Genomic DNA, 22,373 nt, shown 5'->3' with positions numbered 1-22,373 from the left:
GTAATCTTTTTTGGGGGGAAATAATTTATAAAGAATAAACTAACATAGCACATTATTTAAAAAAATGTTGACTCAGCAGCTCAAATTTTAGGATTCAGCTACATTATAATCATTAACCCCCTCTCAGTGCTGATTGAGTGACGTGGAGTCTTTCCTGCTCTCTAAAAAAGATTTAAAGGTGTCACTAATCAGGCTCAGTGGAAACAGAACCCTTAAACAAGGAGATTTTTTAAATCTGACATGTGATGTGAACTGCACACACAGTTCCTCACAGTTTGTGTGGTCTAAGAACAACGAGCAGTTAAATCCATCAGGACCCGTTCTTCACTTTCCTGCTCTAACCGTGAGGGATTCTGGGAATTACACCTGCACTTGGAAAACCAACGAGACGTCAGGATCTAAAACCATCAGCCTTCAGGTCGAGGGTGGGTCCGTCTGCTCACAACACTCATGACTGTTTGTGTCGGTGTGTGTTGAAATATTTGGAAAAATGTGTAAAATTATTGATCTGTATATGCTTTGTTTTCAGTGTAGAACTTAAAAGAGAGATACAGTATTTGTTTTAAAATCTTACCTTTTGAAATCTTGGTGCATTAATGTAAAAACTTATTTCTCAGGTGATTGGGGAGTGAAATATCCAGAGCAGGTTTGTGCTGTGAGAGGATCCAGTGTCTCCATTCCCTGTAGTTATTATTATCCTAAGGGAATTCAGGTGGCACAAATGCTTTGGTGCTCGATGAACTTAAACAAAGGAAGGTGTACAGGCCTTCCGTATGTTTATAACAGCTTATCAAACATCAAGTCACACTTTGAGTATGTTGGAGATGACAAATCAAACTGCACTTTGTTAATCAACAATGCACAGTTTAGTTATTCTGGAGAGTACAGATTCAGATTTATAACTGATTGGATTGACGGTGAATGGACAGGTAAACCAGGAGTGATTCTACAAGTTGCAGGTAAATTTTCTTTATGTAGATAATGAATTTTCAAAAGGTTCTAGTGTAAAGGAGTGTTTTTATACCATCAGTTATCAAAAATGTTTTTTTTTTTGCTGCTAATACCTTTAAATGTAAGAACATACCATGGGCATGCTGTATAATAATTGACCTGTTACATGCAAGCAGTCATCACCTTCTGACCATCAAAATTGATGGTTCAGTAGTGCTCTGGTATAAAACATTATATAGAAAGCACATATTTATTGAAATACTGTACAGAGGAGCCCTGGATTGCGAGTACCTCTAATTGTTCCGCAAGATGAGCAAAAATTTTAAATAAATCTTAACTTGTTAAATGAGTGAGGTCATGAATTAGGAGGCGTATTGTGGGTAATCGCAGTCAACACCCGTGCGCGCGTGTACTGTCTACTATAACACTGTGAGCACATGTGTGCGCAATTGTGGGAGTGAGAGTCTTTGACGGTAAACTGTTGTATCCACTCGACCACATATGTGTAAGTTATAATACACAGTAGCCCCACCTTCTTAGCCCTCTCCTCTCTCGGGCCCAACCACTATAGCTACAATTCTTTTTAAAGGTAAAGTGCAGATTAATTTAGTTTATTTTTACCTCATATTTTGTGTTTTTTTATTTTGATATAAATATTTTTGGAGTGTGAAATGAATTATTGGACTTTCTATTATTTCTAATGGGGAAATGTGCTTTGCTATACAAGTGTTTTAATATACAAGCAATGTTTCACTGTAATCTTTTTTAAAGAAATATAATCTATAAAGAATAAACTAACATACTGTAGCACATTATTTAAAAAGAAATGTTGACTCAGCATCTTAAATTTTAGGATTCAGCTATATTATAATCATTAACCCCCTCTCAGTACTGATTGAGTGACATGGAGTATTTCCTGCTCTCTAAAAAAGATTTAAAGGTGTCACTTATCAGGCTCAGTGGAAATGGAACCCTTAAACAAGGAGACTCGTTAAATCTGACGTGTGATGTGAACTGCACACACAGTTCCTCACAGTTTGTGTGGTCTACGAACAACGAGCAGTTAAAAACATCAGGACCCGTTCTTTACTTTCCTGCTTTAACCGTGAGGGATTCTGGGAATTACACCTGCACTTGGAAAAGCAACGAGACGTCAGGATCTAAAACCATCAGCCTTCAGGTCGAGGGTGGGTCCGTCTGCTCACAACACTCATGACTGTTTGCGTCGGTGTGTGTTGAAATATTTGGAGAAATGTGTAAAATTATTGATCTGTACATGCTTTGTCTCCAGTGTAGAACTTGAAAGAGAGATAGAGTATCTGTTTTAAAATTTTACCTTTTAAAATCTTGATGCATTAATGTAAACACTTATTTCTCAGGTGATTGGGGAGTGAAATATCCAGAGCTGGTTTGTGCTGTGAGAGGATCCAGTGTCTCCATTCCCTGTAGTTATTATTATCCTAAGGGAATTCAGGTGGCACAAATGCTTTGGTGCTCGATGAACTCAAACAAAGGAAGGTGTACAGACTTTCCGTATGTTTATAACAGCTTATCAAACATCAAGTCACACTTTGAGTATGTTGGAGATGACAAATCAAACTGCACTTTGTTAATCCACAATGCACAGTTCAGTTATTCTGGAGAGTACAGATTCAGATTTATAACTGATTGGATTGATGGTGAATGGACAGGTGAACCAGGAGTGACTCTACAAGTTGCAGGTAAAATTTCTTTATGTAGATAATGAACTTTCCAAAAGGTTCTAGTGTAAAGGAGTGTTTTCATACCATCAGTTGTCAAAAATGGTTTTTTGCTGCTAATACATTTAAATGTAAGAACATACCAGGCATGCTGTATAATAATAATTGACCTGTTACATGCAATCAGTCATCACCTTCTGACCATCAGAATCGATAGTTCAGTAGTGCTGTGGTATAAGACATTACATAGAAAACACATATTTATAGAAATACTGTACAGAGTCGGCCCAAATTGGGAGTACCTGTAAATGTTACGCAAGATGAGCAAAAATTTTAAATAAATCTTAACTTGTTAAATGAGTGAGGTCTTGAAATAGGAGGCGTATTGTGGGTAATCGTCTCCTATGTGCGGTCAACACACATGCGCGCGTGTACAGTTTACTATAACACTGTGAGCACGTGTGCACACTTGTGGTAGTGAGAGTCTTTGACAGTAAACTGTTGTATCCACTCGAACACGTGTGTACGGTATAATATACAGTAGCCCCACCCTCTTCGTCCTCTCCTCTTTCTGGTTTCAACCACTATAGCTACAATTCTTTTTAAAGGTAAAGTGCAGATTAATTTAGTTTATTTTTACTTCATGTTTTGTGTTTTTTATTTTTATGTGAATATTTTTGTGGTGTGAAACGAATTATTGGACTTTCTATTATTTTTTATGGGGAAATCCGCTTTGCTATACAAGTGTTTTAATATACAAGCAATGTTTTACTGTAATCTTTTTTAGAGAAATATAATGTATAACGAATAAACTAACATAGCACATTATTTAAAAAAAATGTTGACTCAGCAGCTCAAATTTTAGGATTCAGCTATATTATGATTATTGACTTCCTCTCAGTGCCAATTAAGTGACATGGAGTCTTTCCTGCTCTCTGAAAAAGATTTAAAGGTGTCACTAATCAGGCTCAGTGGAAACGGAACCCTTAAACAAGGAGACTCAATAAATCTAAAGTGTGATATGGGCTGCACACACAGTTCCTCACAGTTTGTGTGGTCTAAGAACAACAAGCAGTTAAATCCATCAGGACCCGTTCTTCACCTTCCTGCTTTAACCGTAAGGGATTCTGGGAATTACACCTGCACTTGGAAAACCAAGGAGACGTCAGGATCTAAAACGATCAGCCTTCAGGTCGAGGGTGGGTCCGTCTGCTCACAACACTCATGACTGTGTGTGTCGGTGTGTTGGAATATTTGGAGAAATGTCTAAAATTATTGATCTGTATATGCTTTGTCTCTAGTGTTGAACTTGAAAGAGAGATAGAGTATCTGTTTTAAAATCGTACCTTTTGAAATCTTGATGCATTTATGTAAACACTTATTTCGCAGGTGATTGGGGAGTAAAATATCCAGAGCTGGTTTGTGCTGTGAGAGGATCCAGTGTCTCCATTCCCTGTAGTTATTATTATCCTAAGGGAATTCAGGTGGCACAAATGCTTTGGTGCTCGATGAACTTAAACAAAGGAAGGTGTACAGACCTTCCGTATGTTTATAACAGCTTATCAAACATCAAGTCACATTTTGAGTACGTTGGAGATGACAAATCAAACTGCACTTTGTTAATCAACAATGCACAGTTCAGTTATTCTGGAGAGTACAGATTCAGATTTATAACTGATTGGATTGATGGTGAATGGACAGGTGAACCAGGAGTGACTCTACAAGTTGCAGGTAAATTTTCTTTATGTACATAATGAACTTTCCAAAAGGTTCCACTGTAATGGAGTGTTTTCATACCATTTATCAAAAATGTTTTCAGCTGCTAAAACATTTAAATGTAAGAACATACCATGGGCATGCTGTGTAATAATAATTGACCTGTTACATGCAGTCATCCATCATCCTCTAACCATTAGAATTAATAATTCAGTAGTGCTGTGGTATAAGACATTATATAGAAAACACATATTTATAGAAATACACAGGAGCTCTGGATTGCGAGTACCTGTAAGTGTTTCGCAAGATGAGCCAAATTTTTAATAAATTATAACTTGGTAAATGAGTGAGGTCTTGAAATACGAGCAGTATTGTGGGTAATCGTCTCCCATGTGCGGTCAACACCCATGTGCGCGTGTACAGTTTACTATTACACTGTGAGCATGTGTGTGCGCTCTTGTGGGAGTGAGAGTCTCTGATGGTAAATTGTTGTATCCGCTCACACACGTGTGTAAGTTATAATACACTTTATATTTACTTCATATTTTGTATTTATTATTTTTATATGAATATTTTAGTTTGTGGAACAAATTATTGGACTTTCTATTATTTCTTATGGGGAAATCCGCTTTGCTATACAAGTGTGTTTTGTTATACAAGCAAGGTTTCATTATAATCTTTTTTAAAGAAAATATAATTTATAAAGAATTAACTAACATAGCACATTATTAAAAAAATGTTGACAGCAGCTCAAATTTAAGGATTTAGCTATATTATAATTATTGACCCCCTCTCAGTGCTGAATAAGTTACATGGAGTCTTTCCTGCTCTCTGAAAAAGATGTAAAGGTGTCACTAATCAGGCTCAGTGGAAACAGAACCCTTAAACAAGGAGACTCGTTAAATCTGACGTGTGATGTGAACTGCACAAACAATTCCTCACAGTTTGTGTGGTCTAAGAACAATGAGCAGTTAAATCCATCAGGACCCGTTGTTCACTTTCCTGCTCTAACTGTGAGGGATTCTGGGAATTACACCTGCACTTGGAAAACCAACGAGACGTCTGGATCTAAAACGATCAGCCTTCAGGTCGAGGGTGGGTCTGTCTTCTCACAACACTCCTGAATGTCTCAAGTGATTACTGAAGGAAAAGTTGAATATTTACACCCTCTAAATACTGGTGTTTTTCACAGAGTACAGTCCTAATTTTGTTCATTGGTCAGTCTGGATAGTTGTTGGTGTGACAACTGGAGTGAGTGTCATTATCTCAGTCTTCTTAGGAGCTGTGATTTACAGCAGGAGGTACAGTAAACACCACAGGGTTTTATGACGTAAATTATATACACAAATATAAACACAATATATACAATGTAAATTATATACACAATATAAACACTGTCTCACTTACAGCGTAAGATTTTGACATGTAACAAATTGCAATGCTATATCATTCCTTTATGAATTAACAACAAATAACGTGCAGTTTGTGCTCCAGAAACAGGTCACTGCATGAGAGCCGAAGTGTCCACACTGAGGAGCAGAAGGAGGACGACTCTCAGATCTACGCTAATGTCCAGCAGATGGAGGACAATTCTGACATCTATGCTAATGTATACCATAACCAGCCTTAACCGTGTTTGTTGCTCAGGTGTTACACTTCTTACATTTACATTTGAGGATTTGGGGAAGGGGTAGGGAGAGAGTTTGCCCAAATCTTGAAGAAACAGATTCAGAATAATCATTTAAAGATTTCCAGTTTTACAGACATCTAAAGGAAGTTCAGTCCACCACCTAGGTGTGAGAACAGAAAACTAGAAAACATTTTTTCCTTAATCCCTGAGAGATGGTGGGACCACCCAATCAGTGCTGGAGGATCGGAGGGAATGTTGTGGTGCGGTGTGTGATTAGAGCTGAGATGTAAGTGGGTGTTGGGCCATTTTTAGCCTTTTTTTTTGCAGGAAGCCACTGCAGGGAGCGGAGAAGTGGGGTGGTGTGGGAGCACTTCGGAAGGTTGCACTTCTTGGCTTTGTTGTATCTGATTTACTTATATCTGATCACAAATCAGTCTCTTTCAGTGTTGACATGTCAGTATCCAAATATTCAAGTCTTGTCTAGCCTACTTTAAACACAATAATTAATAATCTCCCACACAGTAAGTTTAACTCCCAACTACAAAACCCTCCTGTACACCTTTACAGCCCTAAAAACAGACCCTTTGATGCATGTTGTCAGTTTTGATTTCCTCAAATATTGAATGAAAATTTTATTTCACTGTGACTAACTTCATTTTGTTTTACCAGTAGATCGGTGACTTTATTTTGTTTCTTTATGAGATTGGAAAAACAATTCTTTTTATTTGTATGCGTGGAATAATTTTCATCTTAGTTTAAATTAAAAATGTGGTCACAATTATTTTTTTCTTAAACCTAACCCAACATTCATAAGATAAAATAATCTTATTGAAACTTATTGAAATTTAACAGCTAGAATTGTTAGTCTGGTACTGCCTGATTAATTAAAATCAATTACAATTACTATAAATCTTTGAACAATAATTGAATAATAGAACAAATTTGAAACTTTAAGGGCTATAAGAATGATATTACATAATTGTCCAGATTATTACATTAAAATAAAAAACGTCCACTGTGATCTTTCAATTATTTTTTTTTTACATTTTGTAACAGATTTACAATATCATTATACATTAAAATATAAATGCAGGGGAGATTTTGATTGATACCACCGTATAGAACGCTTCTTTTCATATCCTAAAAAGAAACCTTTTAAATTTGGACATATATTTTGTTTAGTTATTTTTCCTAAATGCACCATCACGCAGAGCGCCTCTTACTGATCTTATTGCATTCTCTGCCCTCTTACATTGTTGATTTAAATTTTGCTCTTACTACATTTATTCTTTTAAAGTTGAGACAATAATGAATTTTACAAGAATTTTGAATCTTTAACAATTCAATAGCTCCTAGTCCATAACAGCTAGACTGATGATTTCATTAGGAGCGCCCCCTGCTGCTCTAGAACTACTTTACTTTTTATAGTATTTATCCTGTTATTTCCAGGTGCCTATATTATTTTTGGTGATTATACTGTAACTGCAAATTCTATTTTCTCCTTACAAACAAACATTTTTACAAACAGGGATAACCTCTACATTATTAGATGTGCTACACTGTCAGGGACAATAGATAATGCTTTATGAAGAAATTTTTAAATTTTAAATTGATAATACATATTTAAGCTATATCCTTAGTAACTCAAGCTAATTATTTTTCATAATATGAATGAAACATAAACAACATGGAGTTAATGTATAAAAGGTTACAAAATTATAAATTTAAAATTATTGTTAAAAGCATTTATTCTAATTGGCAATTTAGAAGTGACTTTTAAAGCATTAAATTGATCCAGATATTTAAAGATGAATTTTTGTTCTTAATTTTCTTCCTCAGTCTCGATTAAAGCATCAGTTTTATTGGCTTTTCAAGCAGTGTCTCTCCTTTTCACCTCCTTCACATCATCACCTTCATCTTTACATGTTTCTGCTTTTTTAAATAATTAATTAGTATTTTACCAGAAAGCTGTCACATCAAATCCATTGCGCTCTAACATTATTACAAAACATAAAATTACACACATAAATAAAAAAATTATAATCATATATCATAGTTAACCAAGGCCAGTTAACTAGTGGTTATAACATTTGCAGTTTACAGCTTAATGAGCAGGTAATAATTGGAAGTTAGGGGATTTTTTTAAATGTTTATTAATGTTACATTTGAACAAAAGTTAACATTTTAAAACATTACTTTAACACGATGCAAGATACCTAAAAGAAAGATACAAACAAACAAAAAAGGGCTGCCGGGGTAAAAATTGGAAGTTAGGGGATTTTTTTTTAACATTGCATATTTATGAACATTGATGATAACTGCACATCTGCACAATTATATACACTACAGTTCAAAAGTTTTAGAACACTCCATGATGGTTCCTGATTTTTATTTCTTTCTACATTGTAAAGGAATGCTGAAGGCGTCCAAAAAATGCATTAATCTCCTTTGAACAGTTGATGGTGAGATGTTTCTGCTACTTCTGCTCTGTAAAGACTTCATAACGCCTCTAATCTGAGGTGCTGTTAATGGGTCATTTTTCAGGCTGATAACTCTAAATGAACTTCTCGTCTGTGGCAGAGGTAGGTTTTGGTCTCGCCCTCCTGGGACGGCCTTCATGAGAGCCAGTTTCATTATGGTGCTTGACGGATTTTGCAAATGCACTTGACAATACTGTTCTTGCAAGAACTATTACAGAAAGGCTGACCTCTGTGTCTTAAAATAACAACTAACTGTTGTTTTTCTTGTTGTTATGTAATTACCTAATCCCATATGTGTTATTTTATCATTTTGAAATCCCCAGTATTGTTGTAGAATGTAGAAAATAAATCACTAAACAAAAACAAAGAAATTTTTGAACGGTAGTGTACATTTACACCCACCCTGGACATTTCTGGACAGCGGCACATTCGGGCACCTTCTCACACACCCTGAACATTTCTATTTCATTTAATTTTTGCACATTGCACATTATGGTCATACGCACATCTACACATTCATGGACATTTGCACACTGCATGGACATTCCTATTTATAAAAATATTTAACTATGTTTAACTCTACTACATTCCAGTTCTACTTCAGTGTACAATCCAGTTTTTCTCTTTCCTTCCGCAATGTACATAATGTGTATACTTAGCTGTAGACTTTGTTGTAAATATAAGTTTTCTATATTTCAAATTACTATATTGTATAGCTTTTTCTATATTTTCTATTTTTAAATTTTTTTTTGTTCTAATCTAATTTGAATTTAAAATGGCCCAAAATATGTACAAAATTTAGATTGCGTCTGTATAACAGACACCATTTCCAACACCCACCTTTGAAAAAATGGAGGAGTGTAAGATTTTCATAACGAACATTTTTGTAAGGCCTTAGGTACCATAGATGCAAAGATTGCTAATTCAGCATGTGGGCTAATGTCTTTGCTGTATGCACTGGAAAAACAAGAAATAATATCCGACCAATATCCTGTCAGTGTATGGCAAAGTGTGTGACAATGTACCTTCTGAAATGTTACACCAGTCATATTAAAACAGATCGATAAATCTTGTGCAGTTTGGATTTGGAGCAGTGAAGACGGTGTATGACTTTAAACTGAATCAAATGGTGTGTGTTATTAATGGAACAAGAGGGTCTTCTGTCCATGATTTCGATTCACAAATCTTCAGACACGTCAACTTAGTACTCCAGGCCTTTTGTAAATGATCAGCAGATACTTTAACATGATGGGCGGAAACAGATACAATGTGGAGAAATTTTGAACCATACCACTAAAGTTACATGTGACTTTTGATTGCATTTGAGACTCACTCTACTGTATAAATGTTTTTCTTTGAGTTTCTCTGTCCTTTGCACATTTAAAACCCACCTTTCCACTGAACCAAGCCAAGAACAAAACATTCTTAATCATATTTTTCCTCCTTTTAAAAATAAAGTTTTTTTGTCTGCTAAAATTGGAATGTGTGTTGCTGTGGTTTGTCATTAAACTAAAATGCAATTTAATTTAATTGCGAAAAAAATAAATGCATGAAGGTACAGTGTAAAAGCAGTGTGTACTACGTCCTGATGAGCAGTGTGTCACTTACAGGAGACACGAGGAGAGAGTACTTATGTTGGACTTTTTTCATAACCAAATTTTTTTTAATTCTCATTGACTGAAATTAAAATAAATGTAATAAAAAGCTATGCTGTCCATCATATATAAATATCTAATCTATATAAAAATAGAAAGAAGAAAGAAGTTAATTTGCTGTGTGGCGTTTGAATTATTTTTCAGCTTACAGAGGGAATAGACAGGACTTTAAGGTGATCATGAAGTGTGAAACTAGTCTGTTAGTTGCTCTTGTATATTAACATAAATAACAGAGACGTCCTCATTCTGCTGCTCAGTCTGGACACTCCGGCTCTCACACTGAAACCTGTTAGTGGAACAAATTTCATGTAAACTGCAGGAAATGTATAGACTAAGAAATAAATTTACAGTTTGTAAATTTCAAAATTTGTGAGACTGTATGACCTCCTGCTGTAAATCAAAGCTCCAAAGATGACGGAGATGATGAAAATCACTCCAACTGTCACCGCAATAATGATCCAGGATAACGCATGACGAGGATTTGCTTCTGCAAAAAAATTAATATACAATCACTTCGTAAAATGAATACAGGTCACTTGAGACACTCATGAGTGTTGTGAGCAGACGGACCCACCCTTGACCTGAAGGCTGATGGTTTTAGATCCTGACGTCTCCTTGGTTTTCCAAGTGCAGGTGTAATTCCCAGAATCCCTCACGGTTAGAGCAGGAAAGTGAAGAACGGGTCCTGATGTGTTTAACTGCTCGTTGTTCTTAGACCACACAAACTGTGAGGAACTGTGTGTGCAGTTCACATCACACGTCAGATTTAACGAGTCTCCTTGTTTAAGGGTTCCGTTTCCACTGAGCCTGATTAGTGACACCTTTAAATCTTTTTCAGAGAGCAGGAAAGATTCCACGTCACTTAATTAGCACTTGAGAGGGGGTCAATAATTATACAATACATTCATTACAATACAATCACAGAAAACATCTGCACTAAACTGCACCGTTCCTCATCACTGAACTGAACACCTTCTGTATCTTACAGAACAGCACATAGTGTATCTTTAAGCTTCAGTCTAAAAGATCAGTAAAAGCTTTAATCATTTTAAAGAGACACTATATTCAACTTTCCGGCTGAAATATTTATGTTAAGGGTAAAAAAAGATTTGAAATCTCCAGGATCTGTACAGGTTAGTACTGTTGGTTCTGAGAGTGTGTGTTAGTTTAGATATCAGTTACACACAAGGATTTCTTACACAGATAAACAAATACAGGTAGTCCCCTACTCACAAATGAGTTCCACTCCAGAAGCTTGTTTAAAAGTTGTCTTTGTTCGTAAGTCTGGGACAAAGAGTCTTGTATACCTTTGACACAAATACAATATAACGCATACCGCTTCACTTGACTAAATCTGTCCTTTTTCCCAACAGTGCCATCATGGGGCCAAAAACCGTAACCGCGCATAAGAAAATTTATCTCATAGTGAAATGTCTCTTTGCCCATAAATCTTGATGAGGGGAATCCTGGACGACATTTTGATTCAGAGAGAATTTTCACATGAGAAATAATGGAAACACCAATGATTCGTTCCACAACCCAAAAATATTCACATAAAAATGATAAATAGGAAATATAACGTAAAAATAAAACGAATTAACCTGCACTCTACAGATCTGGCCTTTAAAAACGCACGTTTTTGGAAAAGGGATCCCACGACTTGCCTATTTTCCACCACATCACGTACTTCCCTGATCTCCATCTCCGCGCTTTGCTTTTATAATGTGGAGCAAGCCCGAGATCATATTAACGTAGAATTCATCATTCAAAGTTATTCATATCAGTGTATAGTAAGTGTGATTTGAAAAGTGCTATAACTCCACCTGCTACAGTTTCAGCCCAGTGGAACAATCTGACTACATGTGAAGTGCCATGAAAAAGTATTTGCCCCTTCCTATTTTTTTTTCTTTGCATATTTGTCACACTTGTATAGGTGGAATTTCACCTAAACACTTTAGGTGGGAACGTATAGGTTAATATGTATAGGTGAGAACAGCTGATTCACACTTGGGGAGAGTGAATAATTTGCATTTGAATGTTGTCTGGCATTGTAAGCACACGCAGTGACACTAAAAGAACAATAGGATTAATAGGAATAGGAGGCACTAAAGAGGAGGATTTTAATTTAGACTATAAAAAAATTAACCTGCGTCTATTTTTAGGCGTGCCAGCTGCCACTTTTTACTCTTATAATGCCCACATGACATGCTGATACAGAGCTGGACATAGCTCATCCATGCCAATGATCCCGGGTTTGCACCCAGCGCTATAAAATACGAGTACGACGGCCATCCGCGGACAGCAGCTCCTGCCTCCGTCCGCTTGCACTTGCTCTTCTTTGAAGTCCCTGGGGCGCGTTCCATTTGCCCCGTTTGCATGCCGCACTTCCGCGTTGTGTGCGCGCGTCTTATTTACACGCGTAGTATTGAAAGCCTGTGATCTTTAGCAAGGAGAGCTCTTCTTCACTATTCAAGGCTAATTCTGCAGCCCTGCTTCTTCGCATATCTGAAGGAGAGGCCGCCTAACTAGTGAGCGAGGAGCGATATTGATTTGGGCGCACGCCGTGACAGGCTGAAAAAAAACTATTGTCCTCAAAAATGTAACAGATGAGGACTCTGATTAATGTGCAAAAACTATATAATAAAACTATATAAGACTACATGCCTTTATAAGACTCAACTTTTATTTAAGCGCACTCACAATAACGAAAAAACGTGATTTTATAAATGTTTGAAAGCAAATAAGCTGAGCTGTTCTGTATTGTTTTTGGTGAACTTGAGCGCGTCAGAAAATGAACGCAAACGTTTTTATGAATGGTCAGAGTCAGTCTGCTTGCTGTTTTCCCGACGCGTTCATAATCATTAGTCTACTTCTGCCGGTGCGCTCTGGAAAACTCCATGCATGCGGCTGAGCGCTGATTAAAACTATGGAGTAAATTAAAGAGGAGAATCACGATGCCGAATCGAAGTCCTGAGCCCAAACCTCATTTAAATTAAAATAACAAATATTATAAGTAAAAAACAATAGCCCACGTTTAGAAACCGTTTATAAATTCTTTCCGACATGAGTTGGCCCTGTGTTACTGTATGCGCAGAGCGCCGGGAGGTTTCCTGAAGCTCCGAAATCACTGGGGCATTTTTTCTAAATAAATGTTATCTTTAATAACTGATGGAGGTTTTGAGCTGTATACACACACATTTTTGAGGGGTTTAAAACGAATTAGTCCGAGCAGACCTACATGAAAGGTGAGAAGTGAGTAACTGCGCGCGCTGTCGCGGTGTATATACTGTACAACACACGTTTATCAACCTACATAAAAACGCTGCCTTTAAAAAACGCTTTATAAAAACGCTGCCTTTTGTAAAGTGAAAGTACTTTACAAAAGACGAACAGCTTTATTTCAGTCATAAATTCACAATCACATCACATTCCAGCTATTATTTCCAGCCGTAGTTAAATAATGGATGAAATAATTGTTCAATGCTGGACACAAACAGCAAATATGATGATTATTATAAAAAGCCTGAAGAAGTTTGTGGTCATAAAATAATACTTACTTAATAATATAATATATATAGTTGTGTAATATATATATATATATATAGTGCTGTGAGAGGATTCAGTGTCTCCATTCCCTGTAGTTATTGTTATCCAACATCAAATCCCACACAAATGCTTTGGTGCTTGATGAACTCAAACACAGAAAGGTGTACAGACCCTCCGTATGTTTATGACAGCTCTTCAAACACCAAGTTAGACTTTGAGTACGTTGGAGACGACAAATCAAACTGCACTTTGTTAATCCACAATGTACAGTTCAGTTATTCTGGAGAGTACAGATTCAGATTTATAACTAATGTGGACAAATGGACAGGTGAACCTGGAGTGACTTTACAAACTGCAGGTAAATTTTCATATTTAAAGTGAAAATTCTAATTATTTAATCACTCACTTATTGTCTATACTGCTTCACCCTGTATACAGGGTTGGAGGGGATTAGAGTGTATCACAAGAGACTTAGGACGCACTAGGCAGGGACAGGGTGCCAATTCATTGCAAGGCACCAAATTATTCATTATCTGCATAATTTACTTTTCTTACCTACTGGAATAAATTGTAGTTTTGCAGATATTTTTCTTGGTACTTTGATAAATGCATGTCCAAAATTTTAATTTAATTAAGAAGTCTAATTTATTTTAAGTTTATTATTCCATACTACATGTTCATCTGTGTGTAAAATGCTAATTGAATAACATGGTGTCTTTCCTCCTCTCTGAAAAAGATTTAAAGGTGTCACTAATCAGGCTCAGTGGAAACGGAAACCTTAAACAAGGATACTTAATAAATCTAAAGTGTGATGTGGGCTGCACACACAGTTCCTCACAGTTTGTGTGGTCTAAGAACAATGAGCAGTTAAATCCATCAGGACCCGTACTTTACTTTCCTGCTCTAACAGTGAGGGATTCTGGGAATTACACCTGCACTTGGAAAACCAACGAGACGTCAGGATCTAAAACCATCAGCCTTCAGGTCGAGGGTGGGTCTGTCTGCTCACAACACTCATGACTGTGTGTCTGTCGGTGTTTGTTGGAATATATGGAGAAATGTGTCAAATTATTGATCTGTACATGCCTTGTCTCCAGTGTAGAACTTGAATGTCATGCACACTCGGAACACGACCGGCACTAGGACCCGGAAGTGAAGCGGTCGCGAACCAGGAAGTATAAAAGGAGTAAACAAACCATAGCATCTTGCTCAGTCATTGAGTTCAGCCCATGTCGGTTCTGGCTTTCCATCCATCAATTCGTGAGTACTCACTTTATTGGGTTTTGCTTTCTGATTTTGAGTGTGTGTTTATAGGACGCGGGTTAAATTTGTGTTTTTCCCTTGCTCCCCTTTTGTGAGAGTCCTTAAACTAAATCGCGTGGTTATCCTGCCTATTCGCTTTCATCCGCGTTTGGGTTCACCATCCACGCTACATTGGGCTAATCACTAAAGCTAAGTCATCTGGTCGCCCAGGTTAGTTCAGTTAGTAGCAGAGTGGGCCACGGCAGTACTGAAATCAGACTCGGACACCGCCCATTCATACAACGAGTTTACACGTCAACTCAGACTCACCTTCGAACACCCTGCGGGCGAGGTGGAGACCGACACCAAGCTGTATCACCTGCGGCAGGGTGGATTGTCCGTGAGTCGCTACACCGCAGAGTTTAGGACCCTCGCCGTGCAGACATCTTGGGGAGACGCCGCGCTCCGGACATCCTATTACGAGGGGCTGGCGTCACGTATAAAAGACGAGCTTGCCGGACGAGAGCTTCCAGCCACGTTGGAGGGACTGATACAACTGGCCCTCCGCATCGACCAACGTCTCCTCTCTCGTCCGAAACCAGCCCCGAGGACCCTGCAGCCTGCTCCTACCTATCACCGTTCTGCACCTTCACCGCCGACCACTTTCACCACCGCCACTACTGGACCTGTCGGATCTCCACCTCCTGCCGTGGTTGACACCGGAGCCGGGGAACCCATGCAATTAGGACGCGCCTCCCTGACCGCCACCGAACGTGAGCGCCGGTATCGAGAGGGGTTGTGTGCTTACTGTGGGTCCGCGGCACACCACCGGGCGATCTGTCCTGTTCGTCCGGGAAACGCCCAGCCCCGGTGAGGCTGAGGAGAGACTCACCGGGCCCCCTCCATATCTCCACCACGACCGACACCACCACCTCTCGACTTACGGTTCAGGTAATCCTCCAATTTGGCCACAAACGAGTCAGAAGTACTGCGTTCATCGAATCCGGGGCAGCAGGTAACTTCATTGACTCTTCTTATGCCAAAAAATGGGGGGTAAAATTTGAGGCGTTATCCCAGCCCGTTCGGATCACATCTGTCGACGGTCGCCCCCTATCCACCAGTCCAATCACTTCCCAGACGGAACCCATCATTCTCTCCATTGATCAACACCAAGAACAACTCCGTTTCCACGTCACCTCCCTTTCCTCACCTCCCATCATCCTTGGACACCCCTGGCTGCAACAACATGACCCTCTCATCTCCTGGAAACAACATCGGGTTCTACAGTGGGGCGCGACCTGCACCGAACTATGCCTAAGGGCGACGGCTGGGACGTGCTCTCGGGAGTCCGAGGCCCCCGACGTCGACACCAACGCCATCCCCGAGGCATATCGGGACTTAGCCGAGGTCTTCTGTAAGAAGAGAGCTACTCACCTTCCTCCACGACGCCCGTACGACCTCGCCATTGATCTCCAACCTGGCACGATTCCACCCCGCGGCCATCTCTACTCGTGACACCCACAGAGACGCAGGCGATGGAGGAGTATGTCACCAACGCTCTTCGCCAAGGTACCATCAGGCCCTCCTCCTCACCTGCCGCCGCGGGGTTTTTCTTCGTGAAGAAGAAGGGAGGCGAACTTCGCCCATGTGTCGACTATCGGGGGCTAAACAACATAACCATTAAAAACCGACATCCACTGCCTCTTACCAACTCAGCCCTGGACGCCCTCTCTGGTGCCACCATCTTTACCAAGTTGGACCTCCGGAGCGCCTTCAACTTGGTGCGCATCAGAGAGGGCGATGAGTGGAAGACGGCCTTCATTACTCCAACTGGACACTACGAGAGTCTCGTTATCCCTTTCGGACTATGTAATGCCCCCGCCGCTTTTCAACATCTGATAAATGACGTTCTCCGTGACATGCTTGGCCGGTGGGCATTCGCCTATCTCGACGACATCCTCATTTACTCACGCACCGCTGAAGAACATATCCAGCACGTCAGGGCGGTTCTAAAGAGACTACTCGCCCACCAACTGTACTGTAAGTTGGAAAAGTGCGCCTTTCACGAGCGCTCCACCACGTTCCTGGGTTTTGTCATCTCGCCCCAGGGTGTGGCCATGGACCCGCAGAAGCTGGAGGTTGTGCGTCATTGGCCCCTACCCAAGACCCTTAAGCAACTCCAACGGTTTCTCGGGTTTGCGAATTTCTATCGTCGCTTTATCCGGGACTACAGTACAGTTGCTGCCCCCCTAACCGCTCTGACTCGGCCCTCATCTCTCCCTTTCCACTTCAACCCTACTGCTATCGCCGCCTTCAAGAATCTCTGCCACCGTTTCACCACCGCTCCTATTCTTCTTCACCCTGATGTCAGTAAACCATTCGTTGTGGAGGTGGACGCTTCAGATGTGGGCGCTGGAGCAGTTCTCTCCCAACGGGGTCCAGATCAGAAACTACACCCATGTAGTTTCTTCTCCAAAAAATTTGACTCCACTCAGCAGCGATACGGGGTAGGGGACCGCGAGCTGCTGGCCATAAAGTGGGCTTTGGAGGAATGGCGTCACTGGCTCCAGGGCGCCAGGGAGCCATTCATTATCTGGACAGACCATCAAAACCTCATCTCCATCAGAAATCTAAAACAGTTGAACCCACGACAGGCGCGGTGGGCATTGTTTTTCGAGAACTATGACTTCCACCTCTCCTACCGCCCGGGGTCCAAGAACACCAAGGCGGACGCTCTCTCCCGGCAATTGGAGCTGGATTTTCCCCGGGCGGACCCCGCGCCTGTCCTCCCACCTTCCAAGATAATTGCTCCACTTCAATTGGACTTGGAAACGAGAGTCCGCCAGGCGCAGACCACAGAGACCGAACCGGCAGGTGTGCCGCCTGGACGACTCTACGTGCCCGGGACTATGAGATCTGAGGTTTTACAATGGGGTCACTCATCTCCCATATCTGGACACCCGGGCACGCGACGGACCCATCTCTTCATCGAACGAGACTTCTGGTGGCCATCTCTCGCGAAGGACGTCAAAGAGTTCGTTCAGGCGTGCCCAGTGTGCGCCAGGGCCAAGGAACCAAATCAACCTACATCGGGAGACCTTCAACCGCTTCCGGTTCCCCGGAGGCCCTGGACGCACATTGCCGTCGACTTTGTCGTGGGCCTGCCGGTCTCCGAAGGAAAAGACAAAGCGGCGGCCTCGAGGGAAAGAGCCGGGGTCAGAAACAGGCTGATAGCCCGTGCACACCGCACACCTCTGCCTAGCATCCTACACGCCAACGTCCAGTCACTGGAAAACAAACTCGATGACCTCAGGGCCAGGGTAAAGTTTCAGAGAGTCATTCGGGACTGCAATCTCCTCTGCTTCACCAAGACATGGCTGAACCCAGCGGTGCCGGAGCACGCCATCCAGCCAGCCGAGTTCTTCTCGGTTCACCGCATGTTAAGGATGCGGGATTAGGGGAAGTTAAGGGGAGGCGGCGTGTGTTTAATGGTGAACAACAGAGCAAGCATTGTTCCTCTCACGCTCCTGCACTCCAAATCTGGAACTACTGTCCATCATGTGTCGTCCTTTATATCTACCTCGGGAGTTTACATCGGTCATAATCAGCGCCGTTTATATTCCACCACGAGCGGACACGGACAGTGCCTTATGCGAGCTGCATTAAGCACTCACACAGCACCAGACACAGCACCGGGACGCGCTTATTGTGGTGGAGGACTTTAACAGTGCCAACCTCAAACGCGCAGCACTGATCTTTCGTCAACACATCACCTGCCCCACCAGGGGCGAAAAGACACTGGACCATTGTTACACTACGGTCAAGGATGGCTAGAAGGCACAATCTCGCCCTCCATTCAGTAAATCCAACCACGCCGCCATCTTCATCATGCCAAAATACAAACAAAGGCTTGAAACAGGAAGTTCTGGTTCAGAGGGAGGTCGCGCTCTGGACGGACCAATCGATGGCCGCGTTACAGGACGCACTCGATGACGCAGACTGGGACATGTTCAGAAACAGCTCAGCGGTTGTGGGATTCATTGGGAAACTAGCGGATGATATCGTGGAGAAAAAGACTATTAGAACGTTTTCCAACCAGAAGCTGTGCGTGGATAAAAACATCTACGACGCTCTGAGATCTCGCACCGCTGCCTATAACACAGGACTTGCATCGGGAACATGGACCCACACAAGGCTGCGTCATACAATGTCCGGAAGGCGGTGAAAGAGGCGAAGCAGCGCTATGGGAGAAAACTAGAGTCACAACTACAACAGAGTGACTTTAGGAGCCTGTGGCAGGGATTGAGGACAATTACGGACTATAAAACACCAACAACCGGTATGACGAACGCGGACGTGACTCTGGTAGATGAGCTGAACACTTTCTATGCTCGCTTCGAGGCTACAGCTAAAGACGCTAGTGATGCTAATGCTAGCGGCGCTAATGGCTGCAGACAGGAAGACACTGCCAGCACCAGAAACGCATTCATCATCACTGAGCATGACGTGAGGAGAGTCTTCAAGAGAGTGAACACCAGGAAAGCAGCAGGACCAGACGGCATCTCAGTTCGTATTCTCAGAGCCTGCGCAGACCAGCTAGCACCTGTGTTTACTGAGATATTTAACATCTCTTTATCTCAGTTGGTGATCCCTACATGCTTCAAAGAGTCCATCATTGTTCCTGTCCCGAAGAAACCACATCCTGCTTCTCTCAATGACTTTTGCCCTGTAGCCCTCACCTCAATAGTGATGAAGTGCTTTGAACGCCTGGTCAAGGACTTCATCATTTCATCTCTACCAGACACAGTGGACCCTCTACAGTTCGCTTACCGTCCAAACAGTTCTACTGATGATGCCATCTCTCATCTCCTCCACACATCACTTACTCACTTAGACACTAGAAGGGGAAATTATGATAAAATGCTCTTCATCGACTACAGCTCAGCATTTAATACCATAATTCCCTCCACACTCACCACCAAGCTGGAGCACCTGGGACTCAGCTCATCTCTGTGCCAGTAGATTTTCAAACTGGCAGATCACAGGTAGTAGGGATGGGCAGACATGTCTCAGCCTCCATCACTCTCAGCACTGGAGCCCCCAGGGTTGTGTTCTGATTTTCTTACAGGTTCAGTAGTGCTGTGGTATAAAACACTATATAGAAAACACATATTTATAAAAATACTGTACAGAGGAGCCCTGGATTGCAAGTACCTCTAAATGTTTCGCAAGATGAGCAAAAATTTTAAATAAATCTTAACTTGTTAAATGAGTGAGGTCTTAAAATAGGAGGCGTATTGTGGATAATTGTCTCCTATGTGCGGTCAACACCTGTGCGCGTGTACAATTTACTATAACACTGTGAACACATGTGTGCGCACTTGTGGAAGTGAGAGTCTCTGACGGTAAACTGTTGTATCTGCTCGAACACGTGTGTACGTTATAATACACAGTAGCCCAACATTCTTAGTCCTCTCCTCTTTCTGGTCTTAATCACTATAGCTACAATTCTTTTTAAAAGTAAAGTGCAAATAAATTTGGTTTATTTTTGCTTTATATTTGTGTTTTTTATTTTTATTTCAATATTTTTGGGGTGTGGAGTGAATTATTGGACTTTCTATTATTTCTAATGGGGAAATGCACTTTGCTATACAAGTGTTTTGATATACAAGCAAGGTTTCACTGTAATCTTTTTTAAAGAAATATAATTTATTAAAAGAAAAACTAACATACCCCATTATTTAAAAAAATGTTGACATAGCAGCTCAAATTTTAGGTTTCAGCTATATTATAATCATTAACCCCCTCTCAGTGCTGAATAAGTGACATGGAGTCTTTCCTGCTCCCTGAAAAAGATTTAAAGGTGTCACTAATCAGGTTGAATGGAAGCAGAACCCTTAAACAAGGAGACTCTTTAAATCTGACGTGTGATGTAAACTGCACAGACAGTTCCTCACAGTTTGTGTGGTCTAAGAACAACGAGCAGTTAAACACAACTGGACTCATTCTTCACTTTCCTGCTCTAACCGTGAGGGATTCTGGGAATTACACCTGCACTTGGAAAACCAGCGAGACGTCAGGATCTAAAACGATCAGCCTTCAGGTCGAGGGTGGGTCCGTCTGCTCACAACACTCATGACTGTGTGTGTCGGTGTGTGTTGGAATATTTGAAGAAATGTCTAAAACTATTGATCTGTACATGCTTTGTCTCCAGTGTAGAACTTGAAAGGGAGATACAGTATCTGTTTTAAAATTTTACCTTTTGAAATCTTGATGCATTAATGTAAACACTTATTTCTCAGGTGATTGGGGAGTGAAATATCCAGAAGCGGTTTGTGCTGTGAGAGAATCCAGTGTCTCCATTCCCTGTAGTTATTATTATCCTATGGGAATTCAGTGTCTCCATTCCCTGTAGAGTACAGATTCAGATTTATAACTGATTGGATTGATTGTGAATGAACAGGTGAACCAGGAGTGACTCTACAAGTTGCAGGTAAATTTTCTTTATGTAGATAATTGTAGGAAATATTTAATTCTTAGTGTGTTTCATGATATTCTGTGTGCGTGAGAACAGATTGTCTTTCTTTTACCACGACACAAGCTGCACAGATTCTATAGTAGTTTATGTTAAAGGTCGTAAAACTGTTGAACGCTCGTAAATGCAGAGCTACTCCTAGATTTATGTTCTTCTTTACCTTATCTTTTAAAAGCATTCCAGACTGGATGTAAACATTCCCACATCCACCTTTTCTTTGGTTCTTTGTGTGTGTGCGTATATATACTCCTGTCCCCCACAATAAACTTTGAACGTCTCACTGAACACTGACTTGTGTGCTTCATTGAGGGGTTCCCTGAGCTCAGGCGGGACAGCAGAATACAGGCAGAGCACTGAGTAGACCAAAGGGGGTCTACCAAAATTCAAGAAATCCTTACAATTATGAACTTTCCAAAATGTTCTAGTGTAAAGGAGTGTTTTAATACTATCAGTTATCAAAAATGTTTTTTTGCTGCTAATACATTTAAAAGTAAGAACATACCATGGGCATGCTGTATATTAATAATTGACCTGTTACATGCAATCAGTCATCACCTTCTGACCATCAGAATCGATAGTTCAGTAGTGCTGTAGTATAAGACATTATATAGAAAACACATATTTATAGAAATACTGTACAGAGAAGCTGTCATGCACACTCAGTCCTCGACCGGCACTAGGACCCGGAAGTAATGCGGTCGTGAACCAGGAAGTATAAGAAGGGTAAACAAACCGCTACACTTCGCTCAGTCATTGAGTTGCCCATGTCGCCTTGGACCATTTCTCCGAACCGTGAGTACTTATCCTCTTGGGTTTAATTTCAGATTGAGTGTGTGTTTATAGGACGCGGGTTAGATTTGTGTCTCTTACTTGCTTCCCATTTGTGACAGTCCTTAGACCAAATCGCGTGATTATCCT

The 22,373-nt window shown here is 40.7% G+C and overlaps 1 protein-coding gene across 2 annotated transcripts; it reads left to right on the top strand.

The window, feature by feature from the left end:
* The first annotated feature begins 705 nt into the window (after positions 1-705).
* On the top strand, positions 706-22,279 carry LOC128514097 (sialoadhesin-like). Of its 2 annotated transcripts, XM_053487782.1 has the most exons (7): positions 1,733-2,138; positions 2,331-2,672; positions 3,596-3,850; positions 4,041-4,382; positions 5,208-5,462; positions 5,560-5,668; positions 5,862-6,852. In XM_053487782.1, exons 1-7 carry the CDS (start codon positions 1,856-1,858, stop codon positions 5,995-5,997), a joined length of 1,722 nt encoding a protein of 573 aa, XP_053343757.1. In that variant the 5' UTR covers positions 1,733-1,855; the 3' UTR covers positions 5,998-6,852. The 2 variants fall into 2 exon arrangements, with proteins under 2 accessions (XP_053343758.1, XP_053343757.1); XM_053487783.1 differs by lacking the exons at positions 5,208-5,462; positions 5,560-5,668; positions 5,862-6,852 and adding exons at positions 706-959; positions 22,097-22,279 and having other exon boundaries at positions 1,884-2,138.
* The last annotated feature ends 94 nt before the right edge of the window (positions 22,280-22,373 follow it).

This window comes from Clarias gariepinus, chromosome 26 (genome assembly GCF_024256425.1).
Source record: "Clarias gariepinus isolate MV-2021 ecotype Netherlands chromosome 26, CGAR_prim_01v2, whole genome shotgun sequence".
Lineage (NCBI taxonomy): Eukaryota > Metazoa > Chordata > Actinopteri > Siluriformes > Clariidae > Clarias > Clarias gariepinus.
Note: the sequence above shows the minus strand (reverse complement) of the source record. Positions and strands in the feature narration are given on the sequence as shown.

Bases quoted from the DNA above. Each gene is read 5' to 3' on its own strand.
- LOC128514097 (XM_053487782.1), top strand. From the start codon at position 1,856: ATGGAGTATTTCCTGCTCTCTAAAAAAGATTTAAAGGTGTCACTTATC. The intron at 2,139-2,330 runs GTGGGTCCGTCT...CTTATTTCTCAG, and splicing joins CATCAGCCTTCAGGTCGAGG to GTGATTGGGGAGTGAAATAT. The intron at 2,673-3,595 runs GTAAAATTTCTT...TCTCTGAAAAAG, and splicing joins AGTGACTCTACAAGTTGCAG to ATTTAAAGGTGTCACTAATC.